Below are 25,470 nucleotides of genomic sequence, written 5' to 3'. Positions count from 1 at the left end.
ACAAAGTCAAATCCATTGACCTATAGCAATAGTGCAACGTCATCACAGTTAAAGAACATTAAATATTCATCTCAAGTTCCCAACAAAAATATTGTGCAAGATGAGCTGTATAACACACTTGAATGGTTGCCTATACTGGCACGCATTTGACTGGTAAGGTATGGTTTTTTCCTTTGAAATCAAATCGATATATAAAAACTAATTTTATATATAAGCATCATCAATCTTTCATTTAAATGCCTCCGTTTAAAGTTTTATATTTTTGGCTTAATACAAAAATAATTATTTAAATTATACCTAAAAAAATGTTTTAACGCTTAAATTTTTTTTGTTAAAAATAGTTTACTAATGTTTCCTCAATTAAATGTTTAGGTGCCTAATGTTTTATTTTTTTAATTTTTTAATAATAAAAATATATTTTTTAATTAAAAATATAACATTTTTCGCTAAACACCCATTTTTTCTGAAATTATAAAAAATCTTAAAAAACTTAAATCTCTCATTTTAACCCCAATTACCAACCATTGCCGGTCATCTCTGACCACCATCGTCATCGTTGAATGGTCATTCACCCGTTGTCACCCACCCATTGATCAATCGTCGTCCTTAAAATCCAAAATCCAAATCTTTAATTCCCAATTTCAATTTCCCAACCCAAACGATCGTCAGCTATCTCCGGACATCATTGTCATCGTCGAACGATTGAGTTTTGATCGGAATTGTACAGCGGTTCAAATGGCGGCGATGGTGTGGCTTATGCACATCGAAATCGAGCGGAATCGATGAAGAACGGAGATGGTATCCAACGAACCTTTGAACATTTCTCTACAGTAAACATTGGCATATTAAGAGGAAAGGTCAACGGGGTTTTGATTGGGGGTCGATACCTGTGCTAATGACGGTGGCGGTGATGATCACCTCTGGCTAGCCGACGGCTATGAAAGGGAGAAGGGGGAGAGTGGGGGCTGTTGCTTCTGTTTTTTTATAAAAAATATTTTTATTTTTAAATTTTTTTAAATAAAATCTAAAAATTATCAGAATATGACATGTGTCACTTAACGGGAATTTTTAACGGCGGTTAATGTCCGGACACCTAAAAATATAACGTTTAAACCATCATACACCTATTTTTAACTTTTTAACGAAAAATTCTTTGGACACTAAAACGTTTTTCGAAACATAATTTGATCACTTATTTTTGTATTAAACCGTTTTTTTATGTTGCTCTAAACTTGGCGAGAGTTGATCTTTTGATCTCAAATCGTTCAAAAAATTTGAAGAAATGATTAAATTTATTCGAGATCATATGAAAGCTATCTTTGATCTATAAAAGTCTCCAAATAGATATCAATAATGTATTATTGGATTAAACTTGGTAATTGTGGACAAATATGTATAATGTATAATATAAAACTAAATGAATAATTATGTTATATATGGGGTATTAAAGTATCATAAAAACAAAAAGTAAATATCATAGGCTATATTTATAATTTGATGATAGATAAAATTATAAATATAAAGAAGTGGTAGTCTCAAAAGAAAATACGTTAACTTGTGTTTCTTCCCATTCCTGTTAGAGAATTTTATGATAAAAAATATATATCTTCTTGGATGGTTAAACTAAAATCTTCTTGGATGGTTAAACTAAAATATTCAAGGATTTTAACAAATGCCTTCTTCATCAGACTCATTAAATATCTTTCAAGAAGTTGAGTTTGATCTTTTCTAACTTTGTAATAACTTGTTTCATGTCAAGCCTTTCACCTGGTATCTCCACAGAACACTCCAAGGCAACTTGCAGAACTGATAATGCACAAATGTTGGCTGCTACATGTTTCCTCCCAGCAGTGCTTACATAATTGGTGTCTCCAACTTGGTTTACCATAGATGTTAACGTCTCTTTCACCAATCTCCTCAAGCTCATTTGTTTGGAAAACATTTCATCTGTAGGCTTCTTTCTCATGATAGTTTCCATCATAAGAATACCGAAACTATAAACATCACCTTTTATCGAAACAATTCCTTCTGATCCATACTCTACATATGAATTTATATAAAAAAAAATTATCAATATTCAATAAAAAAGATATGTTACAAACTATTTAAAGAAGAAGAAGAAGAACCTCACCTGGTGCCATATATCCAAAGGTTGCAAGGGTCATGGTTTGGATCATTGAATCCTCTTCGCATAAGAGTTTTGCGATTCCGAAATCGCTTAAATGCGCAACCATATCTTCATCTAATAGAACATTGCTGGGCTTTAAATCGCAATGAACCACAGGTGTTGTACGACCATGATGGAGATACTCGAGAGCAGATGCAACATCTATCAGTATGTTCAACTTTTGTTGGATATCCAGAAAATGATTGCTGGAATACAACCATTTATCAAGGCTCCCATTGGGCATAAACTCAAGTATCAAGGCTCTGAAAATCATGATTATTGGAGCTCCGACCGATGATTTTGGTTAAATTTCGGTGACGAATGTTGAGAAGAACTTCGTATTCAATGTCATAGCTTTTGGAGGCTCCTTTTAACTCTAACTTGAAGACTTTTACGGCAAATGTCATTCCATCTGGGCGAGTCCCTCTGTATACTGAACCGTAACTTCCGCTACCAAGCAATCTGCCATCATTGAATCCATCAGTTGCCCGATGAAGCTCTTGGTATGAAAATCGTCTCCACATTCCTAAAGGTAGCAAGTCTTCTTGAGTTTCCAATGTTTCTTTCTTCTTCCTACTTCGGAATATAATGAAAATTAGAGCCACCACCAAAATTGTAGAGGCAATCGACAGTGCTATGGCTACGTATGTTATGAGCTTACTTCTTGACTTGGAATTTCTATGAGGTGTAGTGTTGCAGCTTGGAATATGAAGTCGAGCTGCACCACACAATGCTCCATTCCCCTTAAATGATTCAATCGAGTAGTTTCCAAATGTTCCTCCATCAGGAATTTCTCCTTCAAGCCTATTGAAAGATACATTGAAATATTTGAGAAAACGGAGTTTCTCCAAGGACTTGGGAATCTCTCCGGATAAAATATTTCTCGACAAATCCAAGGATTCCAAGCCCCAAAATTCACCAAATGAATCAGGAATAGAACCTGTGATTCTATTATTAGATAAGGAAAAATAAGAGAGGTCATCGAGTTCTGCCACTCCAGTAGGGATATCACTCGAGAACTGATTGTTCGACAAATCCATGATATTCACATCTTTCCAGTTTCCAATATCAATTGGAAGAGGACCAGTGAGAGAATTTTGAAGATAAGTTCAGGATCAGGAGATTAGTAAGCCCTGTCAAGGTTGAAGGTATTGAAGAAGAAAACATATTAGAGCCAAGGAGTATTTGTCTCAAGGAAATGAGATTACCCAAGCAAGTAGGTATCGATCCAGACAATTTGTTGTTCGAAAAGACCAAGAATCCCAACTTGTTTAGCTGACATAACTCAGATGGGAATGGTCCTTCTAACTGATTGTCCCCAAGAGAAAGACTTTGCAGCTCTTTTAATCCTCCGATGGTAGTAGGAATCATCCCTGTCAATTTATTGTCATCAAACTTTATGTCTATCAAGTGACTCAAGTTGCCAAATCCACTCGGGATGCTGCCACTGATGTTGCACTTTGAAGCAGAGAATCTCTGAAAAGAATCCGAGAGATTTCCGACCAAACCTGGAAGTTCACCGCTGATCAATACGTTGTCGCTGAAGTCCAAGATTTCCAAGCCTCTGCAACTTGTCAAAGAAGAAAGAAAGCTCAATCTTGAAGAAGTTAGATTATTAACATCCAAGTTGAGTCTCTTTAAATTTCTCAGATTTCCAAGAGTGTCGGGGATGGACCCTGAAAATAAATTATCAGAAATGTCAAGAATAGTAAGCTGAGAGGCATTGGAAATGGACATTGGGAATGGACCAACGAGTCGATTATTTGCAAGATATAACTCCTCCAGGTTGGGAAGCCAAAGCCCCGTGTTTGATGGAAGACTGCCCGAGAGCTGATTACTTTCAAAAGAAATGGTAGACAGAGTCGACATATTAAACATAACGGGAGGAATTTGACCGACAAAATTATTGTCTCCCGCACTCAAAAATTCCAGATTCTTTAGGTTGCCAATCTGTTCTGGTATTGTACCTGACATAAATTTTATCAGACAAATACATCAGACCAATATGGAAGGAAACTGGGAGGAAGAGAGTTTTATGTAGTGACAATATATGATTTTATAACCTATGAGTATAATAACAGTTATATTCACGTCATTATTTACTTAATATTATTAGAGAAAATAGATAAAAAATTGATGGGTCATGAATTCAAAATTTATGCAAGACAAAAAAAAAACTAGGAACCATCACCTGTAAAGTTGTTACGGGAACAATCAAACTCACTAAGAAGAGTTAAATTCATAATTTGTTTTGGAATTTCACCTGCAATTATAAAATTCACACATCAGATCTAGAATTCCTCTACATTTCTTCATAATAAATTAAAGGTTCAATGTTTAAAATGATCCCTAAAGTATACACTTTTTATGTTTTGAATTTTTTTGAATTACTGTTTTGATTTTTTTTTTAAATGGTCCTCTAACCAAATAAAACACGTCATATGACTTATTTTATATTTTCAGTTCCATGTTTGATTTGATCATTAAAATATAGTATTACCTTGAAAGTGGTTCTTAGCAATAGAGAGGAATTGAAGCATGCTCAAATTCCCAATTTCTACAGGTAGACCCCCCTCCAAGTGGTTATCTGATAAGGATAAACTTCGTAATTTTGTGCACTTGAATAAACTAGCTGGAATTCTTCCTGAAAGCATGTTATTACTCAAGTACAAATCTTTCAAATTCGGAAGACGATCAAACATATCGTCTGGAAAATGACCAGTGAGATTATTGACGTAGAAATTGATGAATTCAAGCTGAGGCAAATCGATTGGAACAAAGGGTATGGAACCGGTGAACATATTGCTGCCTACATCAATAGCTTTCAACGAAGATATGTTGAAGACGAAGGAGGGTATTGAACCCGAAAGCTTGTTTCCATACAAGCTCAACTCCTCCAGCTTTTGCAAGTATCCTAAAGAGAATGGGATAACACCATTGAAGTTATTGTAGTACAGACGCAACACCTGAAGTTGAGTTAGTGATCCTAACCACGATGGGATTTCTCCACTGAAGCTGTTGTTACCCAAGTCTATATGTTTCATCCGGTGCAAATTTGATAACTGGACTGGTATTCTGCCATGAAAACCGTTATCTTTGATTGAAAGAAGAGAAAGGAATGATAAATTTCCTAAGTGGGGTGGAAGGGTGCCTACAAATCCCAAACCAGTAAGGTTTAGAGCTGTGACTCTGCGGTGGTTGGATCCGCAGCTGACACCAAACCAATTGCAAACAGGAGTAGAAGATGACCAATTGGTTGCCAACACATTTCCAGGATCCTGGATAACATGGTCTTTCAATGCAAGAAGAGCGAACTGGTCTGTAAGAATGGTGGTTAAGTTTGATGAGTGGTGGAGAAAAATGGAAGATGATGATGAGAAGAGTTAAGTTGAGGAAAGTGTTCGCCATTTGATTTTGGTTGGTTGAGTCAATGGAAATGGTGTTTGTCAAGCTACAAAGGAAGGCACAACCGAAATAGCCTGATAATACATTCTTATATACAATATAATGGACCCATGCATTTCTGCACAAGTACATTGTTAATTGAAGGTTTTATAATACCTAAAACATCCCCTCTAATCTAGTGAAAATTTCACTTAGCCCCTTTTATTATTCTTTATCAGTTTAACTCCTAAACTTAGAACACGCGAATAATTTTTATTTTTTAATGTTTTTCGGTGGTTTTTTCCTTGTCTTAACAGTAGCTTTCAACATCACACAACATCACTAGATTGATACATATATAAAGAAAAATGGTTGCTAATTGACTTCAAACTAATTTAGACTTATATTTTGAGAAACTATTGATTAATATAATTTTCAATTTTCAAGAACTGATAAACGGAACGGTCCAAATAAGATTTTAAGAATTTTATTTTAATGACCTATACGTGCTTGTCTTTTACTACGGTGACGTTGCACCATAGTTAAAGGTCAAGGGATTTGATTTCGTAGACGGAGAAATTAAAAGAGAGACTATGACACAAACTTTAAGGTAAGTGAAGAGCAATTCTTGGTTTTGTTTTTCTGGATTTGTTAGTCAACTTAGATACATGGACATTAATGCTACTTTACTACTGACATAGATCGCTATAATTCTTTATGAAGACAAATGCTATTGATTAATTACTATTTGATTGGAAATTTGAGGCTTCTTTGGTTTGAATTTTGGAACTTCTTCACTCCGTTAATTATAAATTTTCCAAGTGAGAATATAAATTAAAGAAATAGTCCTCAGTTCAACCATGGAAATTTCTTCAGTCCTTCACGTGTCTATATATATAAGAATAATATATAATATATGTATACAATATAAGTATACATTAGACTTATAATATATGTATATAATATATAAGTATATATATATAAGAATAATATATATATATATATATAAAGTATAAAATATATAAAGTATAAAGTATAAGTATATAAACTATATAACATGCCAATGGGTGTTGGCACAAGTGGTTGAGATTCAGGAATTTGAGTTTGTAAGGCCAAGTTCGAATCCTACATGTCACTCTTGGTAAGCAATTTGTAAATTCCTATGCAAATCACAATTGGGACTTAGGTATGCCCTGACCTTGGATTGAGGGAGTCACTCCTGACTTAAACTTTTGTGTACCAAAAATAAATAAACTATATACTATATAGTTTATATACTTATATATTATATATTTATATATTTGTATACTCATGCTATGTATGTAATATGTAATATGTATGATGCATGTATATATATTTATATTTATACATGTGGGTATATATATAAAGTATATAATATATAAGTATACAATTAAACATGAGTGAAAATAAAAGATACTAAAATTAACATTTATATTTAATAATTATGCACATTAAAGAAAGAAGGGAAAATTAAAAGTAATTAGAATGTATTCAAGATAAAATTGCATCAAATTGAAAATTCAAGAAGATATTTACAATTAAACCATGACTAAAATGAAAGAAATCTAAACCAATTTACAAAGTAGAAAAATGATAATTGTTGGAAGATTTCGAGCCTAATTAGCCCAAAAATCTTATTGGACACCTACTTGGTGCTAACTTCCCAATTTTGCTCAATTTCTCTCTAAATTCCAATTTCTCTCTCTTCCCAAATTTTTCAAATTTTCCTCTAAATTCTCAAATAAAATCAATTTTTTCCACACACAAAAAAATATTTATTTTAAAAAACTTTCTCTCACAACTCACTTTAAATAATATATATATTTAATCTCAAATAAATTCATCTTATATGTATTATTTAAAATTTTATGTTAAATTATATTTAAATTATAAATTAATTATTACATGAAAAATAAATTAAACTTATAAATATTTAAATTAATTTTATATAATCTAATAAAATCATGTTCAACAAAAATATTTAATGAAATTAATTTAATGATTATAATTAGATTTATAATATAAGGATTATAATTAATATAGAAAATAAATTTATTAATTTAATTATCATAACTAATAATTTGTTTTAACTTTCAAGAGTAATCATATTAATTATCATAGTTTATTATAAATTCAAAATCTCACAACTTCATCAATTGTAACTTATAAGTCAGGTAAATATCATATATGGTCAATAACAAGTTGGATGATTTACAGGTTGAGTCAATTACATGTCAGGTTGATAATAGGTAGAGTAATACCAATTATTTGTCAGTTAATCTCGAGTTCGGGTTCATATCAATCGGATGCAGATCGGGTTTGGTTATATATTATTGTTTCAATTCGGGTTCAAGTAATTCTCAGATCTGGTAGAGGGGGTTCATATCCACAATTTTCAGGTCCAATTCGGGTTGATGTCAACACCAGTTCAGACTCGAGTTGGTTTAAAATACCACCGCTTAAGTCACAAACAATTTTGACTCGAGCCAGTTTTATAGGTCGGGTCAGCTTTTTACTTCCCTAATCAATGTTTTCTGTAATTTTTAGGATATTAGTTGTACAGATGAATCTTAAAAAAATGTTGAAATAAACGTTTTTAGTACATCAGGTTTTGAGATATATTTCGAGTTTTGACATAAATGAAATTTTAAATTTTTTTTAAATTTTTCTGATCTCTGTGTTTATAATAAATTATTTATTTTTTTATCCATAAAAATAGACAAGGTTAAATCACATTAAATCTAGTCTTCCACGAATTTTATTTTATATTGATGTCATTTTAATCACCTTTTTAGTTTTAAAGTTTTTACAATAGTCACGTTATAATTCTCGTTTTACTTAATTTTAGTTTGTTTCTTAGGTGAATGTAATACCCCAAATTTTGGTTAGTGACCAAAACATAATTTTTGAAAGTTTAGTGTCCAAAGTGTAAAATTAGGAAAAGTTTAGGGAACAAAATGGTAATTCTCCCAAAAGAATTTTTATTTCCATAAATGAATAGTTAACCCTCAATAATGGCGTTTTGGTGGGAATCGGATTTTCGATTCGGAATTTGTGTTAAAAGCCATAAAGTGTTAAAGTCCGATAAAAATTCGATAAATCGGATCGAATAGAAATTTTGAGAAATTTTGAAGGATGATAATTTAAGCTTAAAAATATTATTACCACATTTTAAAATGATGGAAATTGTTTATTTAATTTTTATTTGATTATACTTCTTTAAACAATTTAAAACCCTTTTTTATTTATTACCATTAATATTTATTATTTTATTATTTCCCTTTTATTTATTATTATCTATTTTTTTAAAATATTTTCAACTTTACCTGAAATTCGATCTTGTCCTAAAATCAATAAATTGTTTTACTAAATCACAAAAACCATAGTCCTTGTGGATTGACTCTGTTTCTCTATACTACATTTTCATTTCTATTTAATTAAGAAGACAAAATTATTTTGATAACAAAACGACGATTATCAAAAAGTTTATAGGTTTGGAAATTATAATATAATTTCTAAAATTTGAAATGAAGTTTATTATGTGATTTATAGGGTATGAAGTAAATTACAAAAATATAAATAAGTATGGTCCAATTTCAGATACAAATATAATTTTAAAGACTAAATTGAATAAATATGAAATTAAAAATTAAAAATTAAATGAATTAAACAACACAGAGGGATTAAATTGAAATAATTTTAAAATGTGAAAAAATTGTAAAATAGACTGAATATTATACATAATATAATATGTATGATGAATGTTAGATAATATAATACATATATGTATATATTGTACATTTAATTATGCATATAATATAAGTATTCATAATATTTATAACATATGTATAATATATATATATATATATATATATATATATATATATATTTATATAAAATATAAAGTGTATGTATGTATATATGTATATGTATATGTATAAGTATTAACTATATACATAAGTATGTACTTAAGTATATATATATAAATAAATAAGCATATATAGTATATAATTAAACATGAGTGACTAAAATAAAATATACTAAATTAACATTTATATTTAATAATTATGCACATTAAGAAAGAAGGGAAAAATAAAGTAATTAGAATGTATATATGATTAAATTGCATTGAATTGAAAACTTAAAAAGAGATTTACAATTAGACCATGAGTAAAATGAAATAAATCAAAAACCAATTTACAAAGTAGGAAAATAATGATCGTTGGAGAAGCGAGTACTTAATTAACCCAAAAAATCTTATTGGAGACCCAATTGGCGCCAATTTCCCAAATTTTACCCAATTTCTCTCTAAACTCCCAAATAAAATCAATTTTTCCCCACACACAAAAAAATATTTATTTTAAAAAGCTTTCCTCCCACCACTCACTTTATAAATATATAATCTCAAATAAACTCATCTTGTATATTTTAAAATTTTATGTTAAATTATATTTAAAATATTAATTAATTATTACATAAAATAAATTAAATTTATAAATATTTAAATTAATTTTATAATCTATTAAAATCATGTTCAATAAAAAATTATTTAATGAAATTAATTTAATGATTATAATTAAGATTTATAATATAAGAATTATAATTAATATAGAAAATAAATTTATTAATTTAATTATCATAACTAACAATTTGTTTTAACTTTTAAAAGTAATTATATTAATTATCATAGTTTATTATAAATTCAAAATCTCACAACTTCATCAATTGTAACTTACAAGTCATGTAAATATCAAATCAGGTAAATATCAGATCTGGTTAATAACAAGTTGGATTATTTACAGGTTGAATCAATTACATGTAAAGTTTATAGCAGGTCAGGTTGATAACAGGACGGGTAATACCAGTTATTTACCATGTTAATATTTGGGTTCAAATTCATATCAGTCAGATGCAGGTCGGGTTCAGTTATCATATTATCGTTTCAATTCGGGTTTAGGTAATTCTCAGATCGGGTAGAGGTTGGGTTCAGATCCACAATTTCTAGGTCTAACTCGGGTTGAGGTCAACACCAATTCAGACTTGAGTCGGTTTCGAATCACCACCGTTCAGGACTTCAGGTCATAAATAATGTTGACTTGAGTCGGTTTCACTCAATTTTATAGGTCGGGTCAGCTTAGGAGGGTATTGAACCCGAAAGCTTGTTTCCATACAAGCTCAACTCCTCCAGCTTTTGCAAGTATCCTAAAGAGAATGGGATAACACCATTGAAGTTGTTGTAGTACAGACGCAACACCTGAAGTTGAGTTAATGATCCTAACCACGATGGGATTTCTCCACTGAAGCTGTTGTTACCCAAGTCTATATGTTTCATCCGGTGCAAATTTGATAACTGGACTGGTAATCTGAAAACTGTTATCTTTGATTGAAAGAAGAGAAAGGAATGATAAATTTCCTAAGTGGGGTGGAAGGGTGCCTACAAATCCCAAACCAGTAAGGTTTAGAGCTGTGACTTTGCGGTGGTTGGATCCGCAGCTGACACCAAACCAATTGCAAACAGGAGTAGAAGATGACCAATTGGTTGCCAACACATTTCCAGGATCCTGGATAACATGGTTTCAATGCAAGAAGAGCGAACTGGTCTGTAAGAATGGTGGTTAAGTTCTTGGAAAGAGTGGTCAGAAAAAAATGGAAGATGATGAGAAGAGTCAAGTTGAGGAAAGTGTTCGCCATTTGATTTTGGGTGGTTGAGTCAATGGAAATGGTGTTTGTCAAGCTACAAAGGAAGGCACAACCGAAATAGCCTGATAATACATTCTTATATACAATATAATGGACCCATGCATTTCTGCACACGTCCATTGTTAATTGAAGGTCTTATAATAACTAAAACATCCCCTCTAAGCTAGTGAAAATTTCACTTAGCCCCTTTTATTATTCTTTATCAGTTTAACTCCTAAACTTGGAACACGCGAATAATTTTTATTTTTAATGTTTTTCGGTGGTTTTCTCCTTGTCTTAACAGTAGCTTTCAACATCACACAACATCACTAGATTGATACATGTATAAAGAGAAATGGTTGCTGGAAGCGTAGATGAGCTCACAATAATTTATAACTCTCAGAAATTTTTATTGATACGAAACAAAATATTTTACAACGACACTCTCAATATTACAATACTGCAATACTAGCTGCGGCTAGTTTACAAACACAACCTCACTATTTTATGCTTTGCTAAGCTCTCTCAATTTTCTCTAATTTTTTCTCCCACTCGTACTTTGCTTTTCTCACTCACACACACACCCTTTGCTACAAATTACACGTATATATAGGAAAACTAAACCGACTTAACTTACTCTGGATGCTTCTCAATTTCTCGTTGCCACCTCATGTTTGTTTCTAAAATATTCTAGCCGCGTGATTGAATTTGCTTGTGCTTATCTTCAATTTGTTTTTTTTTTTTGTAGCTGCTGCCATTTGTTTTATTGCTGCCACACTTGTGATTTATGGGACCACCTTAAATCTTGCCGACATATTTTTTTATTGTTAAGTTTGGATGCACATGTGATTGTTCAAGAGTTTGACTTCCAGCACTCCCCCTCAAACTCGACTTTCCATTCCGAGCTTCTCTTTGAGTCGGTTGAATATATCTGCTCTCAATGGCTTTGTGAAAATATCTGCTAGTTGATCTTCAGTTCTGCAGTAAATTAGCTCCACATTTTTGTTCTTCACCTGCTCTCGTATAAAGTGATACTTTGTATCAATATGCTTGCTTCGGCTATGAGAGACTGGATTCTTGGCAGGGGAAATTGTAGACTTGTTGTCGACATAGATTGTAGTTGGTTCTTCTTGCGCCAAATTTAGCTCGTTCAAAATATTCCTTAACCACATTGCTTGGCAAGTGCACGCTGCTGCGGCTATGTATTCTGCTTCACATGTTGAAAGAGCTACTGTTTGTTGCTTCTTGATGACCATGAAAATACTGCAGAGCCGATATGAGATATCCAGTTGTGCTTTTCCGATCGTCTAAGTCTCCCCCATAATCACTATCAGAATAACCAACCAGCTTCGAATTTTCTGAATGCGTGTAGAATAACCATAACCTGTTGTACCTTTGACATATCTGAGGATTCTTTTTGCTGCACTCCAATGATCTGTTTCGGATGCTCCATGATCTGCTTACCAATCCCACAGCGTATATTATGTCTGGTCGTGTGATAGTCAGACCTTAGACTTCCAACTATGCTTTTGAACAACGTCGGATTCACTTGCTCTCTTGTTGAATTCACACTTAATTTGACTCCTGGTTCTGCTGGAGTGGCTACCGGCTTGCAATCTTCCATTCTGAATTTTCTTAAAATTTCTTCTGCATACTTCTTTTGTGATATAATATTCCTTCTTGCATTTGCTTCACTTCAACTCCAAGGAAGTATGACATTTCTCCAATATCTGTCATTTCAAATTCTTTAGTCATAGCTTTCTTAAAATCATTGAACATACCTGGATTATTTCCTGTGAAAATCATGTCGTCCACATATAAGCACACGATCATGATATCACCGTCTTCATTTTTCTTTGTGTATAAGGCATGCTCGTATGGACTCTTCATGAACCCATTTCTCTGGAAATATTCATCAATCCTCGTGTTCCATGCTCTCGGGGCTTGCTTCAAACCATATAGAGCTTTCTTCAATCGGTAAACTTTGTCTTCATGTCCCTTTTTAATGTATCCAGGTGGTTGCTCAATATAAACTTCTTCTTCTAGTAGCCATTTAGAAATGCTGACTTCACATCCATTTGATAAATTTTCCATCCTTTTTGTGCTGCGACTGCTATGAGAAGTCTGATGGTCTCGATCCTTGCTACTGGAGCAAATACTTCATCTAGTCTATTCCTTGTCTTTGTTTATAGCCTTTGACAACTAGCCTCGCTTTGTACTTCTCAACATTTCCTTCTTTATTGATCTTTGTCTTGTAACCCATTTTACTCCAATTGGGTTATGGCCTTCTGGTTGTCTTGTTAGCTCCCAAGTATCATTTCTTTCTATTGATGCAATTCTTCATCCATTGCATTCCTCCATTTGTCATCTTCAACCACTTCTTCGTATGTTATTGGATCACTGTTCACAAGCAAGCAGAAAAGTGAAACATTATTTAGTTCATAATCGTTGTACCTTTCTGGCATTCTTCTCTCTCTTGTGGATCTTCGAAGTTCTGTGGGAGGTGCTTCACGATCTTCTATTATGTTGCTGGCATCGCTGCTGCTGCTTGACGACGATGGTAGATTTTGTCGAGGATCTTGATCATCATCTTGTTCATCTTGATTGATAAGATCACCATCTTTATCTTCAAAAAATAGTCCTTCAACTTTCTTTTCCTCTTCGTTCCATCTCCAATAGTCTGCTTCATCGAACTCGACATCTCTTGAAATTATTATCTTCTTTGTAAGAGGATTATATAATCTATAAGCTTTGCTTCTTTCATCATAGCCAATGAAAATACATTTTTCTCCTCTGTCATCAAGCTTCTTTCTGGTCTGTTCGGGAACATGGGCATATGCGATGCATCCAAAATCTTGAGTGTCCAACTCCTAGTTTCTGTCCACTCCATGCTTCGTTTGGCGTCATATACTTCACGTTTTTTGTTGGACATCGGTTCAATAAATAAACTGCACATCGAACTGCTTCAGCCCAGAAATTTCTCGGTAGTTGCTTACCTTTTATCATGCTTCTCGCCATATCCAGGATTGTGCGGTTCTTCCTTTCTGCAACTCTATTTTGTTGTGGCGTGTATCTGGCTGTCAGCTGATGGATGATACCATGCTCTTTGCAGAATTCTTCAAATAACTTTGATGTATATTCGCCTCCTCTATCTGATCTGAGTATCTTCAAATATTGACCGCTTTGTTTTTCCGCCATTGCTTTAAATTCTTTCAATTTTTCCAGCGCTTCTGACTTTTCTTTCAAGATATAAATCCAACATTTTCTACTAAAATCATCAATGAAAGTTAGGTAGTACCTGTTAGCGCCAAGCGATGGTATGTCAAAAGGACCGGCTATATCTGTGTGTACTATCTCCAGCAGTCTTTGGGCACGCCAGGATCTACCAACTTCAAAGCTTTGTCTATGTTGCTTCCCTTTGATGCAAGCCTCACATAATTGATTTGGAGGGTTGATCTCTGGTAGTCCTTTCACCATGCTTGTTTTTGACAACAGCTTCAATCCAGAAAATCCAAGATGTCCATATCTTAGATGCCATAGCCATGAATCATCTTTGATCGCGGTCTTTATGCACATTACTTCTCCTGACTCGATATCAATTGTAAAGAGACGATTTCGAGTTATATCAGCTTGGGCTATCAATTCTCCTTCTTTATTTTTGATGGCGAGCGAGCGATTCTTCATCTGCACTTCATATCCTTTTTCCAGGAGTTGACCAAGACTGATGATATTGCTTTTCAAAGCAGGTACATAATAAACATCTGAAATATATTTCTTTTCTCCATTTTTCTGAGTAATCATGACTTTGCCTTTTCCTTTTATTTCTGCGTGCGAGTCATCTCCGAACGTTACTCGTTCATGGACTGTTTCATCTAATTTCACAAACAATTCCCTTTGGCCACACATATGGTTACTGGCACAATTATCAAGATACCAAATATTTTTCTTGAATTCTTCATTTCCTTTATAAGTGAGGAATACGTGAGATTTTTCAATTTTTTCTTCTTCAGCTGCTGCTACGTTATTTCTTTTTTCTTGTTTAGGAGCAGATCTACACTCATAACTATAATGACCATACTTATTGCAATTATAACATTGTACCTGGAATTTACTTCCTTGTTGATATTTGCCCCTACCTCGGCCTCTGAATCCTCGTCCACGACCTATGTTAGATTGCTTTCACTCATTTGATCGGTGCTATATGATCGACCACCACGTCCATGAGTTCCTCGTCCTTCTCTATATCTTCCACGATAACCACCACGATTTCCTCGTCCTTCTGTGTAGCTGCTGCTAGCTTTTCCTTCGTTGACATTCATCTTGCTTTGTAGAGCTTGCTCCAAATTTTCAGAATCTTCATTTTGTTTTATTTTCTGCTCATGGGCTTGAAGTGAACCCACAAGCTCATCGATCGATATCTGGGATAAATCTTTTGATTCTTCGATTGCCACCACCACGTAATCAAATTTTTGTGTTAATGACCGCAAAATTTTTTCCATCACTCTAACATCGTCGAGTGATTCGCCATTTCTTTTTATTTCATTTACGACCGTTTTCACACGGCTAATATAATCATCGATATTTTTTGTATTTTTCATTTTTAGCATCTCAAACTCAGCTCTGAGAGTTTGTAAGCGTACCTTCTTTGCTTTTTCGGCACCTTGTAGAGATTTTTGCAAAATCTCCCATGCTTGTTTTGCGGTCTTTGCATCAGAAATTTTTTCAAAGGTAGATTCGTCTACTCCTTGAAAAATAAAGAACAACGCTTTTTTACCTTTTCTCCGGGATTCCTTCAATACCTTCTTTTCTTCATTGGCCAGGACTGCTTCTGCTGCTGCATTTTCAGGCTCGGTGTAACCATCCTCGATGATATCCCAACAATCTTGGGAGCCTAGTAACGCCTTCATTTGAATTCTCCAATTGCCATAATTTGTCTTTGTCAATCTCGGGATTTGTGGTTGAATCATGTTGGTCATCTTCTCCACCACGTTGAACTCGAACCTGGCTCTGATACCACTTGCTGGAAGCGTAGATGAGCTCACAATAATTTATAACTCTCAGAAATTTTTATTGATACGAAACAAAATATTTTACAACGACACTCTCAATATTACAATACTGCAATACTAGCTGCGGCTAGTTTACAAACACAACCTCACTATTTTATGCTTTGCTAAGCTCTCTCAATTTTCTCTAATTTTTTCTCCCACTCGTACTTTGCTTTTCTCACTCACACACACACCCTTTGCTACAAATTACACGTATATATAGGAAAACTAAACCGACTTAACTTACTCTGGATGCTTCTCAATTTCTCGTTGCCGCCTCATGTTTGTTTCTAAAATATTCTAGCTGCGTGATTGAATTTGCTTGTGCTTATCTTCAATTTGTTTTTTTTTTTTGTAGCTACTGCCATTTGTTTTATTGCTGCCACACTTGTGATTTATGGGACCACCTTAAATCTTGTCGACATATTTTTTTATTGTTAAGTTTGGATTCACATGTGATTGTTCAAGAGTTTGACTTCCAGCAATGGTTGCCAATTGACTTCAAACTAATTTAGACTTATATTTTGAGAAACTATTGATTAATATAATTCTCAATTTTCAAGAACTGATAAACGGAACGGTCCAAATAAGAGTTTAAGAATTTTATTTTAATGACCTATACGTGCTTGTCTTCTACTACGGTGACGTTGCACCATAGTTAAAGGTCAAGGGATTTGATTTCGTAGACGGTGAAATTAAAAGAGAGACTATGACACAAACTTAAAGGTAAGTGAAAAATCAATTCTTGGTTTTGGTTTTCTGAATTGGTTAGTCAACTTAGATACATGGACATTAATACTACTTTACTACTGACATAGATCGCTATAATTCTTTATGAAGGCAAATGCTATTAATTAATTACTATTTGATTGGAAATTTGAGGCTTCTTTGGTTTGAATTTTGGAACTTCTTCACTCCGTTAATTCTAAATTTTCCGATTGAGAATATAAACTAAAGAAATAGTCCTCAGTTCAGCCATGGAAATTTCTTCAGTCCTTCCTTTGTCAAATTTGCTGGTTTTTATAAATTTGAATAATTGAATTCGTTGGCCTGCAAATAGCAGTGGAGATGCTTAACCCAAAGGAGCAAGTAATTAGTAATAAATATATCCAAAATGAAAGCATTATTTGCAATTCTATGCATTCTGCTCGCTTCCACTCTTTTCATCTCCATTTTCACCATGGCTCGAGCACGGCAGCTCTGGGGTAAGTAAAATAGATATATTAAAACTTTTACAGTAATTATTTTCTAAATTATGTTTTACACACATATATATTAACATACTCCAATTTCAGTAAAATGACATCTCAACGCACATGGAAATTTTTTTTGGATGCTTTGTGTTCGTTATCCAATTAAATTAATATATACATATATTTAAATAAATGGTTTTAATTATATAGAACATGGGAATTATAAGGCTATTAATTTTGCAGATATGGAATGTCAAGAACCTAATGTCTGCTTCTGTCCCGAATATAATCGAGACTGCCATCGTCTTCGCTCTCGACCTTGAATGTTGTGGGAAAGCAAAGCTATAGGATCCATTGGCGAAACCATATATGGAGATCCCCTAATATATGTATTGTTTTTGTTCTCAATGCTACTTTGTTTGGGTGTTGTATAATTCAATATGAGATTTAACTCTCCCTTTTTCAAATTTCATTATGTTCATGAAATTTCATTCTTTTTTTTGTTTCTCACAGTTGTTATGTTTAACAAGAAATCATCTTCTGCTTGATTATATCAAGACATCTTCACTAACAATGTTATCATCTGACACAGAGGGAAAAAATTAAAAAAAAATGTATTATCTAAAATTATTAAACTCTTTTGAGCATAAAACTTGACAATCGATTTTTGTCCTTTCATCACAAGGAGAAAATCATTACATATTCAAAAACGTAATGTATGTATGTAATGATTTTCTCCTTGTGATTAAAGAGAATGATTTTTGGAGCATGGTAAATTCTGCTACTCTAAGTTGGGGCATCAACAGAATCCTGAAGCTACGAACTGAAACTCTTGATACTATTTCGAAAGGAGCCTTCACCATTAGAGAAATTTGGCAGGAGATTAGAATGAAAAAAGACAAAGTCCCTTGGCACTCCCTTATATGGTCCCCTCACCATCTTCCCAAGCATAGTTTGATTGCATGGATGGCTCTTTTAGATCGAATTTGTTCTTCGATTGCTCGTATGCTTCTTTTTTGAGGCAGAAAATTCTTCTCCTAAATGGACTAAAGAAGACAATTGATTATTGAGAGAATACATCTATTGGCTTGTGGGAGGAACGTAATCGACGAATATTCAAAGGAACCTCAAGGACAAGAGAAGAAATCCCTAGCAATGTCAAAGAATTCGTAGGAATTAAACTTGGGGGGAAAAAGATAAATAGGCTGGATATGTAAACTCCAATATTTGTATATCTTGGGATATCGTTTAGCCGATCATTCTTTTGTAATTAGAGTGTAAATTTTCTGATCGATTTTTTTGTAGCAAACATTGTTTCTTTGGGTAATAAATCTTAATTATCCAAAAAAAAATCATTACATATTCGCTTAGCACTTCACTAAAACATTTGTAACCTTTTAAATCTAGAATATCTCGTGAACAAAATTTCTTCTCAAATCTACACTAACTCGAATTTTGTGTTATAATCCCACAACGACATTTGGTGTTTGTCTTTAACTGTGATGACGTTGCCCCATTGTTAAAGATCAAGGGATTGGACCTTATGGACAATGAAACTATAAGAGAGACTGACACAAACTTTATGATAAGAAGAGAACAAATTTTTTAAATTATTGGTTGCTTTTCTGGATTGGTCAGTCAATTTAGATACATGGACTTTGCTATTACTTTACTGCTCACATACATCAGTATGATCTTTTTATAAAGACATGTTATTAATTAATTACAATTTGATTGGAAATTTGAGCTTTCTTTGGTTTAAATTTTGGAATTTCTTCACTCATTAATTCTAATTTTTCCAAGTGAGAGAATATAAACTAAAGAAATAGGACTTAGTTCAGCCATGGAAATTTCTTCAGACCTTCCTTTGTCAGTTTTGCTTCTTTTTTTTTTATATAAATTTGAATGATAGAATTTGTTGGAAACATTGGCCTACAAATAGCAGTGGAGAGGCTAAACCCAAAGGATCAAGTGATTAGTAGTAATTAATATATCTAAAATGAAAGCATTCTTTGCGATACTATGCATTCTCCTCGTATCCACTCTTTTCATCTCATCTTTCACCATGGCTCGACCACGACTGCTTCTGCTTCGTAAGTCCAACCATATTATATATGTTTTATACATGAATGATTTTAATTATATATATAACATGAGAATTATAGGGCTATTCATTTTGCAGATGAGCAACCTCCTATTTGGAATTGTCCGCATCATTCAAACTGCCATGTTATCTGGTCTCGACCTTGAATACTGTGGGAAAGCAAAGCTATAGGCGAAAATGTAATGGGAATATATATATATATATATATATGTGTGTGTGTGTGTATATATGTATATGGCCTAATCAAGCTCCCATAAGAGCTCCTCCAAACACCATAAGAAATGAATATTCTATCGTCAATGTTAGGGATGTAAAATCATGTAATCGTTCAGGTTTCAGTCAAATCATGTCAGGTCAAGTAAAATCGGATACGGGTTGTGTCAGGTCAAATTGATGGTTCGACCCGAATCGAACCCGAATCAGGTCGAGTCCAAGTCAAATCAGTTCAGGTTTAGGTTGAGTTAATTTCAGTTTGGATCGATGTCAGTTCAGGTAAAAAGGGTTCAGGTCTGAAGTAGTTAAATATCAGGTTAATTCAAGTTCGGATGGACTTAAGTCGAATCTCGTTCAGATTGGGTAATGATTAATTATTTTTCGCCTTTCATGAACGTTGAAATGCAATTTGTGATTGTATATAATTTATAGTAAATTACAAAAATATAAATAATTATAGATCACTTTTTATAAAAATATATTTTGAATAACTAAATTGAACAAACATGCAACTACAAACAAAAATTTAAATAAATTAAAACAACATGTATTGATGAGGGATCAAATCGAAATAATTTTAAAATATGAAGTTGAAATTAATATAGAATTGGGCTAAATTGTATCCATTTAAAAAGTTGGTGAACAAAAGTTTATAGGTTTGGAAATTATAATATAATTTCTAAATTTTGAAATGAAGTTTATTATGTTATTTATAGGGTATGAAGTAAATTACAAAAATATAAATAAGTATGGGATAATTTCATATACAAATATAATTTTAAGGATTAAATTGAACAAATATGAAATTACAAATTAAAATGTAAATAAATTAAACAATACAGAGATATCAAATTGAAATAATTGTAAAATATGAAAAAAGTTGTAAAATAGACTAAATATATATATATATATATATATATATATATATATATATACATAATAATATATATGTATATAATATGTATGATGAATGTTATGATAATATATGTATATATATATAATGTACATTGTACTTATGCATACAATAAGTATACATTATACTTATATATGTATATAATATATAAGTATATATATAAATATATATATATATATAATAAAGTATAAAATATATAAAGTATAAAGTATAAGTATATAAACTATATAACATGCCAATGGGTGTTGGCACAAGTGGTTGGGATTCAGGAATTTGAGTTTGTAAGGCCAAGTTCGAATCCTACCATTGTCACTCTTGGTAAGCAATTTGTAAATTCCTATGCAAATCACAATTGGGTCTTAGGTATGCCCTGACCTTGGATTGAGGGAGTCACTCCTGACTTAAACTTTTGTGTACCAAAAATAAATAAACTATATACTATATAGTTTATATACTTATATATTATATATTTGTATACTCATGCTATGTATGTAATATGTACTATATATATATATACAAGTACATATATGCATGTATGTAATATGTATGATGCATGTATATATATTTATATTTATACATGTGTGTATATATAAAGTATAATATATAAGTATATAATTAAACATGAGTGACTAAATAAAAGATACTAAAATTAACATTTATATTTAATAATTATGCACATTAAAGAAAAAAGGGAAAATTAAAAGTAATTAGAATGTATTCAAGATAAAATTGCATCGAATTGAAAATTCAAGAAGAGATTTACAATTAAACCATGACTAAAATGAAAGAAATCAAAACCAATTTACAAAGTAGAAAAATGATAATTGTTGGAATATTTCGAGCCTAATTAGCCCAAAAATCTTATTGGACACCTACTTGGTGCTAACTTCCCAAATTTTGCTCAATTTCTCTCTAAATTCTCAATTTCTCTCTCTTCCCAAATTTTTCAAATTTTCCTCTAAATTCTCAAATAAAATCAATTTTTTCCACACACAAAAAAATATTTATTTTAAAAAACTTTCTCTCACAACTCACTTTAAATAATATATATATTTAATCTCAAATAAATTCATCTTATATGTATTATTTAAAATTTTATGTTAAATTATATTTAAATTATTAATTAATTATTACATGAAAAATAAATTAAACTTATAAATATTTAAATTAATTTTATATAATCTAATAAAATCATGTTCAATAAATAAATTATTTAATGAAATTAATTTAATGATTATAATTAAGATTTATAATATAAGGAATATAATTAATATAGAAAATAAATTTATTAATTTAATTATCATAACCAATAATTTGTTTTAACTTTCAAGAGTAATCATATTAATTATCATAGTTTATTATAAATTCAAAATCTCACAACTTCATCAATTGTAACTTATAAGTCAGGTAAATATCATATATGGTAAATAACAAGTTGGATGATTTACAGGTTGAGTCAATTACATGTCAGGTTGATAATAGGTAGGGTAATACCAATTATTTGTCAAGTTAATCTCGAGTTCGGGTTCATATCAATCGGATGCAGATCGGGTTTGGTTATCATATTATTGTTTCAATTCGGGTTCAAGTAATTCTCAGATCTGGTAGAGGTCGGGTTCATATCCACAATTTTCATGTCCAATTCGGGTTGATGTCAACACCAGTTCAGACTCGAGTTGGTTTAAAATACCACCGCTTAAGTCACAAACAATTTTGACTCGAGTCAGTTTTATAGGTCTGGTCAGCTTTTTACTTCCCTAATCAATGTTTTCTGTAATTTTTAGGATATTAGTTGTACAGATGAATCTTAAAAAAATGTTGAAATAAACTTTTTTAGTACATCAGGTTTTGAGATATATTTCGAGTTTTGACATAAATGAAATTTTAAATTTTTTAAAATTTTTCTGATCTCTGTGTTTTATAAATTATTTATTTTTTTATGCATAAAAATAGACAAGGTTAAATCACATTAAATCTAGTCTTACACGAATTTTATTTTATATTGATGTCATTTTAATCGCCTTTTTAGTTTTAAAGTTTTTACAATAGTCACGTTATAATTCTCGTTTTACTTAATTTTAGTTTGTTTCTTAGGTGTATGTAATACCCCAAAGTTTGGTTAGTGACCAAAACATAATTTTTGAAAGTTTAGTGTCCAAAGTGTAAAATTAGGAAAAGTTTAGGGAACAAAATGGTAATTCTCCCAAAAAGAATTTTTATTTCCATAAATGAATAGTTTACCCTCAATAATGGTGTTTTGGTGGGAATCGGATTTTCGATTCGGAATTTGTGTTAAAAGCCATAAAGTGTTAAAGTTCGATAAAAATTCCACAAATCGGATCGAATAGAAATTTTGAAGGATGATAATTTAAGCTTAAAATATTATTTCCACATTTTAAAATGATGGAAATTGTTTATTTAATTTTTATTTGATTATACTTCTTTAAACAATTTAAAACCCTTTTTTATTTATTACCATTAATATTTTTATTTTATTATTTCCCTTTTATTTATTATTATCTATTTTTAAAATATTTTCAACTTTACTTGAAATTATATCTTGTCCTAAAATCAATAAATTGTTTTACTAAATCACAAAAACCATAGTCCCTGTGGATTGACCCTGCTTCTCTATACTACATTTTCCTTTCTATTTAATTAAGAAGCCGAAATTATTTTGATAACAAAACGACGATTATCAAAAAGTTTATAGGTTTGGAAATTATAATATAATTTCTAAAATTTGAAATGAAGTTTATTATGTGATTTATAGGGTATGAAGTAAATTACAAAAATATAAATAAGTATGGTCCAATTTCAGATACAAATATAAATTTAAGGACTAAATTGAATAAATATGAAATTAAAAATTAAATGAATTAAACAACACAGAGGGATTAAATTGAAATAATTTTAAAATGTGAAAAAATTGTAAAATAGACTGAATATTATACATAATAAATATATATGTTATGATAATATGTATATGTATATGACATAATAATATAATAATATATTATACATATATATATATTATATATATATATATATATATATATATTATATATATATATATATAATATATATATATATATATATATATATATATATATATATATATATTTATATAAAATATAAAGTGTATGTATGTATGTATGTATATGTATATGTATATGTATAAGTATTAACTATATACATAAGTATGTACTTAAGTATATATATAATAAATAAGCATATAGTATATAATTAAACATGAGTGACTAAAATAAATATACTAAAATTAACATTTATATTTAATAATTATGCACATTAAAGAAAGAAGGGAAAAATAAAGTAATTAGAATGTATATGATTAAATTGCATCGAATTGAAAACTTAAAAAGAGATTTACAATTAGACCATGACTAAAATGAAATAAATCAAAAAACCAATTTACAAAGTAGAAAAATAATGATCGTTGGAGAAGCAAGAACTTAATTAACCCAAAAAATCTTATTGGAGACCCAATTGGCGCCAATTTCCCAAATTTTACCCAATTTCTCTCTAAACTCCCAAATAAAATCAATTTTTCCCCACACACAAAAAAATATTTATTTCAAAAAGCTTTCCTCCCACCACTCACTTTATAAATATATAATCTCAAATAAACTCATCTTGTATATTTTAAAATTTTATGTTAAATTATATTTAAAATATTAATTAATTATTACATAAAAATAAATTAAATTTATAAATATTTAAATTAATTTTATATAATAATAAATTCAATAATAAATTATTTAATGAAATTAATTTATTTATAATATAAATTTATAATATAGAAAATAAATTTATTAATTTAATTATCATAACTAACAATTTGTTTTAACTTTTAAAAGTAATTATATTAATTATCATAGTTTATTATAAATTCAAAATCTCACAACTTCATCAATTGTAACTTACAAGTTATGTAAATATCAAATCAGGTAAATATCAGATCTGGTCAATAACAAGTTGGATTATTTACAGGTTGAATCAATTACATGTAAAGTTTATAGCAGGTCAGGTTGATAACAGGACGGGTAATACCAGTTATTTACCAGGTTAATATTTGGGTTCAAATTCATATCAGTCAGATGCAGGTCGGGTTCAGTTATCATATTATCGTTTCAATTCGGGTTTAGGTAATTCTCAGATCGGGTAGAGGTCGGGTTCAAATCCACAATTTCCAGGTCTAACTCGGGTTGAGATCAACACCAATTCAGACTTGAGTCGGTTTCGAATCACCACCGTTCAGGACTTCAGGTCATAAATAATTTTGACTCGAGTCGGTTTTACTCAATTTTATAGGTCGGGTCAGCTTTTTATGTTCCTAATCGATGTTTTCGGTAAGTTTTAGGATATTAGTTGTACAAATGAATGTTAAAAAATGTTGAAATAAACTTTTTTTTTTAGTATATCAGGTTTTGAGATATATTTCGAGTTTTGACATACATGAATTTTATTTTTTTTATATTCTTGTGATCTCTTTATAATAAATTATTTAATTTTTTATCCATAAAAATACATATTATTAAATCACATTAAATCTAGTCTGACATGAATTTTATTTTATATTGACATCATTTTAATCGCCTTTTCAGTTTTAAATTTTTTACAATAGTCACGTTATAATTCTCTTTTTAGTTAATTTTAGTTTGTTTCTTGAATGTAATACCCCAAATTTTGGTTAGTGATCAAAACATAATATTTGAAAGTTTAGTGGC

The 25,470-nt window shown here is 30.9% G+C and overlaps 3 protein-coding genes across 3 annotated transcripts; all 3 read right to left on the bottom strand.

The window, feature by feature from the left end:
• Positions 1 to 1,685: 1,685 nt before the first annotated feature.
• Positions 1,686 to 2,482, bottom strand: LOC120164983 (probable LRR receptor-like serine/threonine-protein kinase At3g47570). Its single transcript, XM_039174596.1, has 2 exons — positions 2,132 to 2,482; positions 1,686 to 2,040 (listed from the first exon to the last, which is right to left on the bottom strand). Exons 1-2 carry the CDS (start codon positions 2,439 to 2,441, stop codon positions 1,694 to 1,696), a joined length of 657 nt encoding a protein of 218 aa, XP_039030527.1. The 5' UTR covers positions 2,442 to 2,482; the 3' UTR covers positions 1,686 to 1,693.
• An 88-nt stretch (positions 2,483 to 2,570) lies between these two features.
• LOC120165000 (receptor-like protein 38) lies at positions 2,571 to 3,207 on the bottom strand. Its single transcript, XM_039174607.1, has 2 exons — positions 2,829 to 3,207; positions 2,571 to 2,629 (listed from the first exon to the last, which is right to left on the bottom strand). The coding sequence occupies exons 1-2, from the start codon at positions 3,205 to 3,207 to the stop codon at positions 2,571 to 2,573; spliced, it is 438 nt and encodes a 145-aa protein (XP_039030538.1).
• A 28-nt stretch (positions 3,208 to 3,235) lies between these two features.
• Positions 3,236 to 12,875, bottom strand: LOC120164999 (probable leucine-rich repeat receptor-like protein kinase At5g63930). Its single transcript, XM_039174606.1, has 6 exons — positions 12,645 to 12,875; positions 10,886 to 11,133; positions 10,744 to 10,774; positions 4,668 to 5,445; positions 4,359 to 4,430; positions 3,236 to 4,134 (listed from the first exon to the last, which is right to left on the bottom strand). The coding sequence occupies exons 1-6, from the start codon at positions 12,873 to 12,875 to the stop codon at positions 3,236 to 3,238; spliced, it is 2,259 nt and encodes a 752-aa protein (XP_039030537.1).
• Between the last annotated feature and the right edge of the window lie 12,595 nt (positions 12,876 to 25,470).

Source organism: Hibiscus syriacus, unplaced genomic scaffold (assembly GCF_006381635.1).
Source record: "Hibiscus syriacus cultivar Baekdansim isolate YM2019G1 unplaced genomic scaffold, ASM638163v2 tig00111565_pilon, whole genome shotgun sequence".
Lineage (NCBI taxonomy): Eukaryota > Viridiplantae > Streptophyta > Magnoliopsida > Malvales > Malvaceae > Hibiscus > Hibiscus syriacus.
Note: the sequence above shows the minus strand (reverse complement) of the source record. Positions and strands in the feature narration are given on the sequence as shown.

Coding starts and splice junctions, on each gene's coding strand:
- LOC120164983 (XM_039174596.1), bottom strand. CDS start 2,441: ATGATTTTCAGAGCCTTGATACTTGAGTTTATGCCCAATGGGAGCCTT. Junction 2,041..2,131: donor CTTTGGATATATGGCACCAG/GTGAGGTTCTTC, acceptor ATTCATATGTAG/AGTATGGATCAGAAGGAATT.
- LOC120164999 (XM_039174606.1), bottom strand. CDS start 12,875: ATGGAAGATTGCAAGCCGGTAGCCACTCCAGCAGAACCAGGAGTCAAA. Junction 11,134..12,644: donor AATCCTCAGATATGTCAAAG/GTACAACAGGTT, acceptor CATGTTATCCAG/GATCCTGGAAATGTGTTGGC. Junction 4,135..4,358: donor TTCCCGTAACAACTTTACAG/GTGATGGTTCCT, acceptor AATTTATGTCAG/GTACAATACCAGAACAGATT.
- LOC120165000 (XM_039174607.1), bottom strand. CDS start 3,207: ATGGATTTGTCGAACAATCAGTTCTCGAGTGATATCCCTACTGGAGTG. Junction 2,630..2,828: donor TAGAAATTCCAAGTCAAGAA/GTAAGCTCATAA, acceptor CAATGATGGCAG/ATTGCTTGGTAGCGGAAGTT.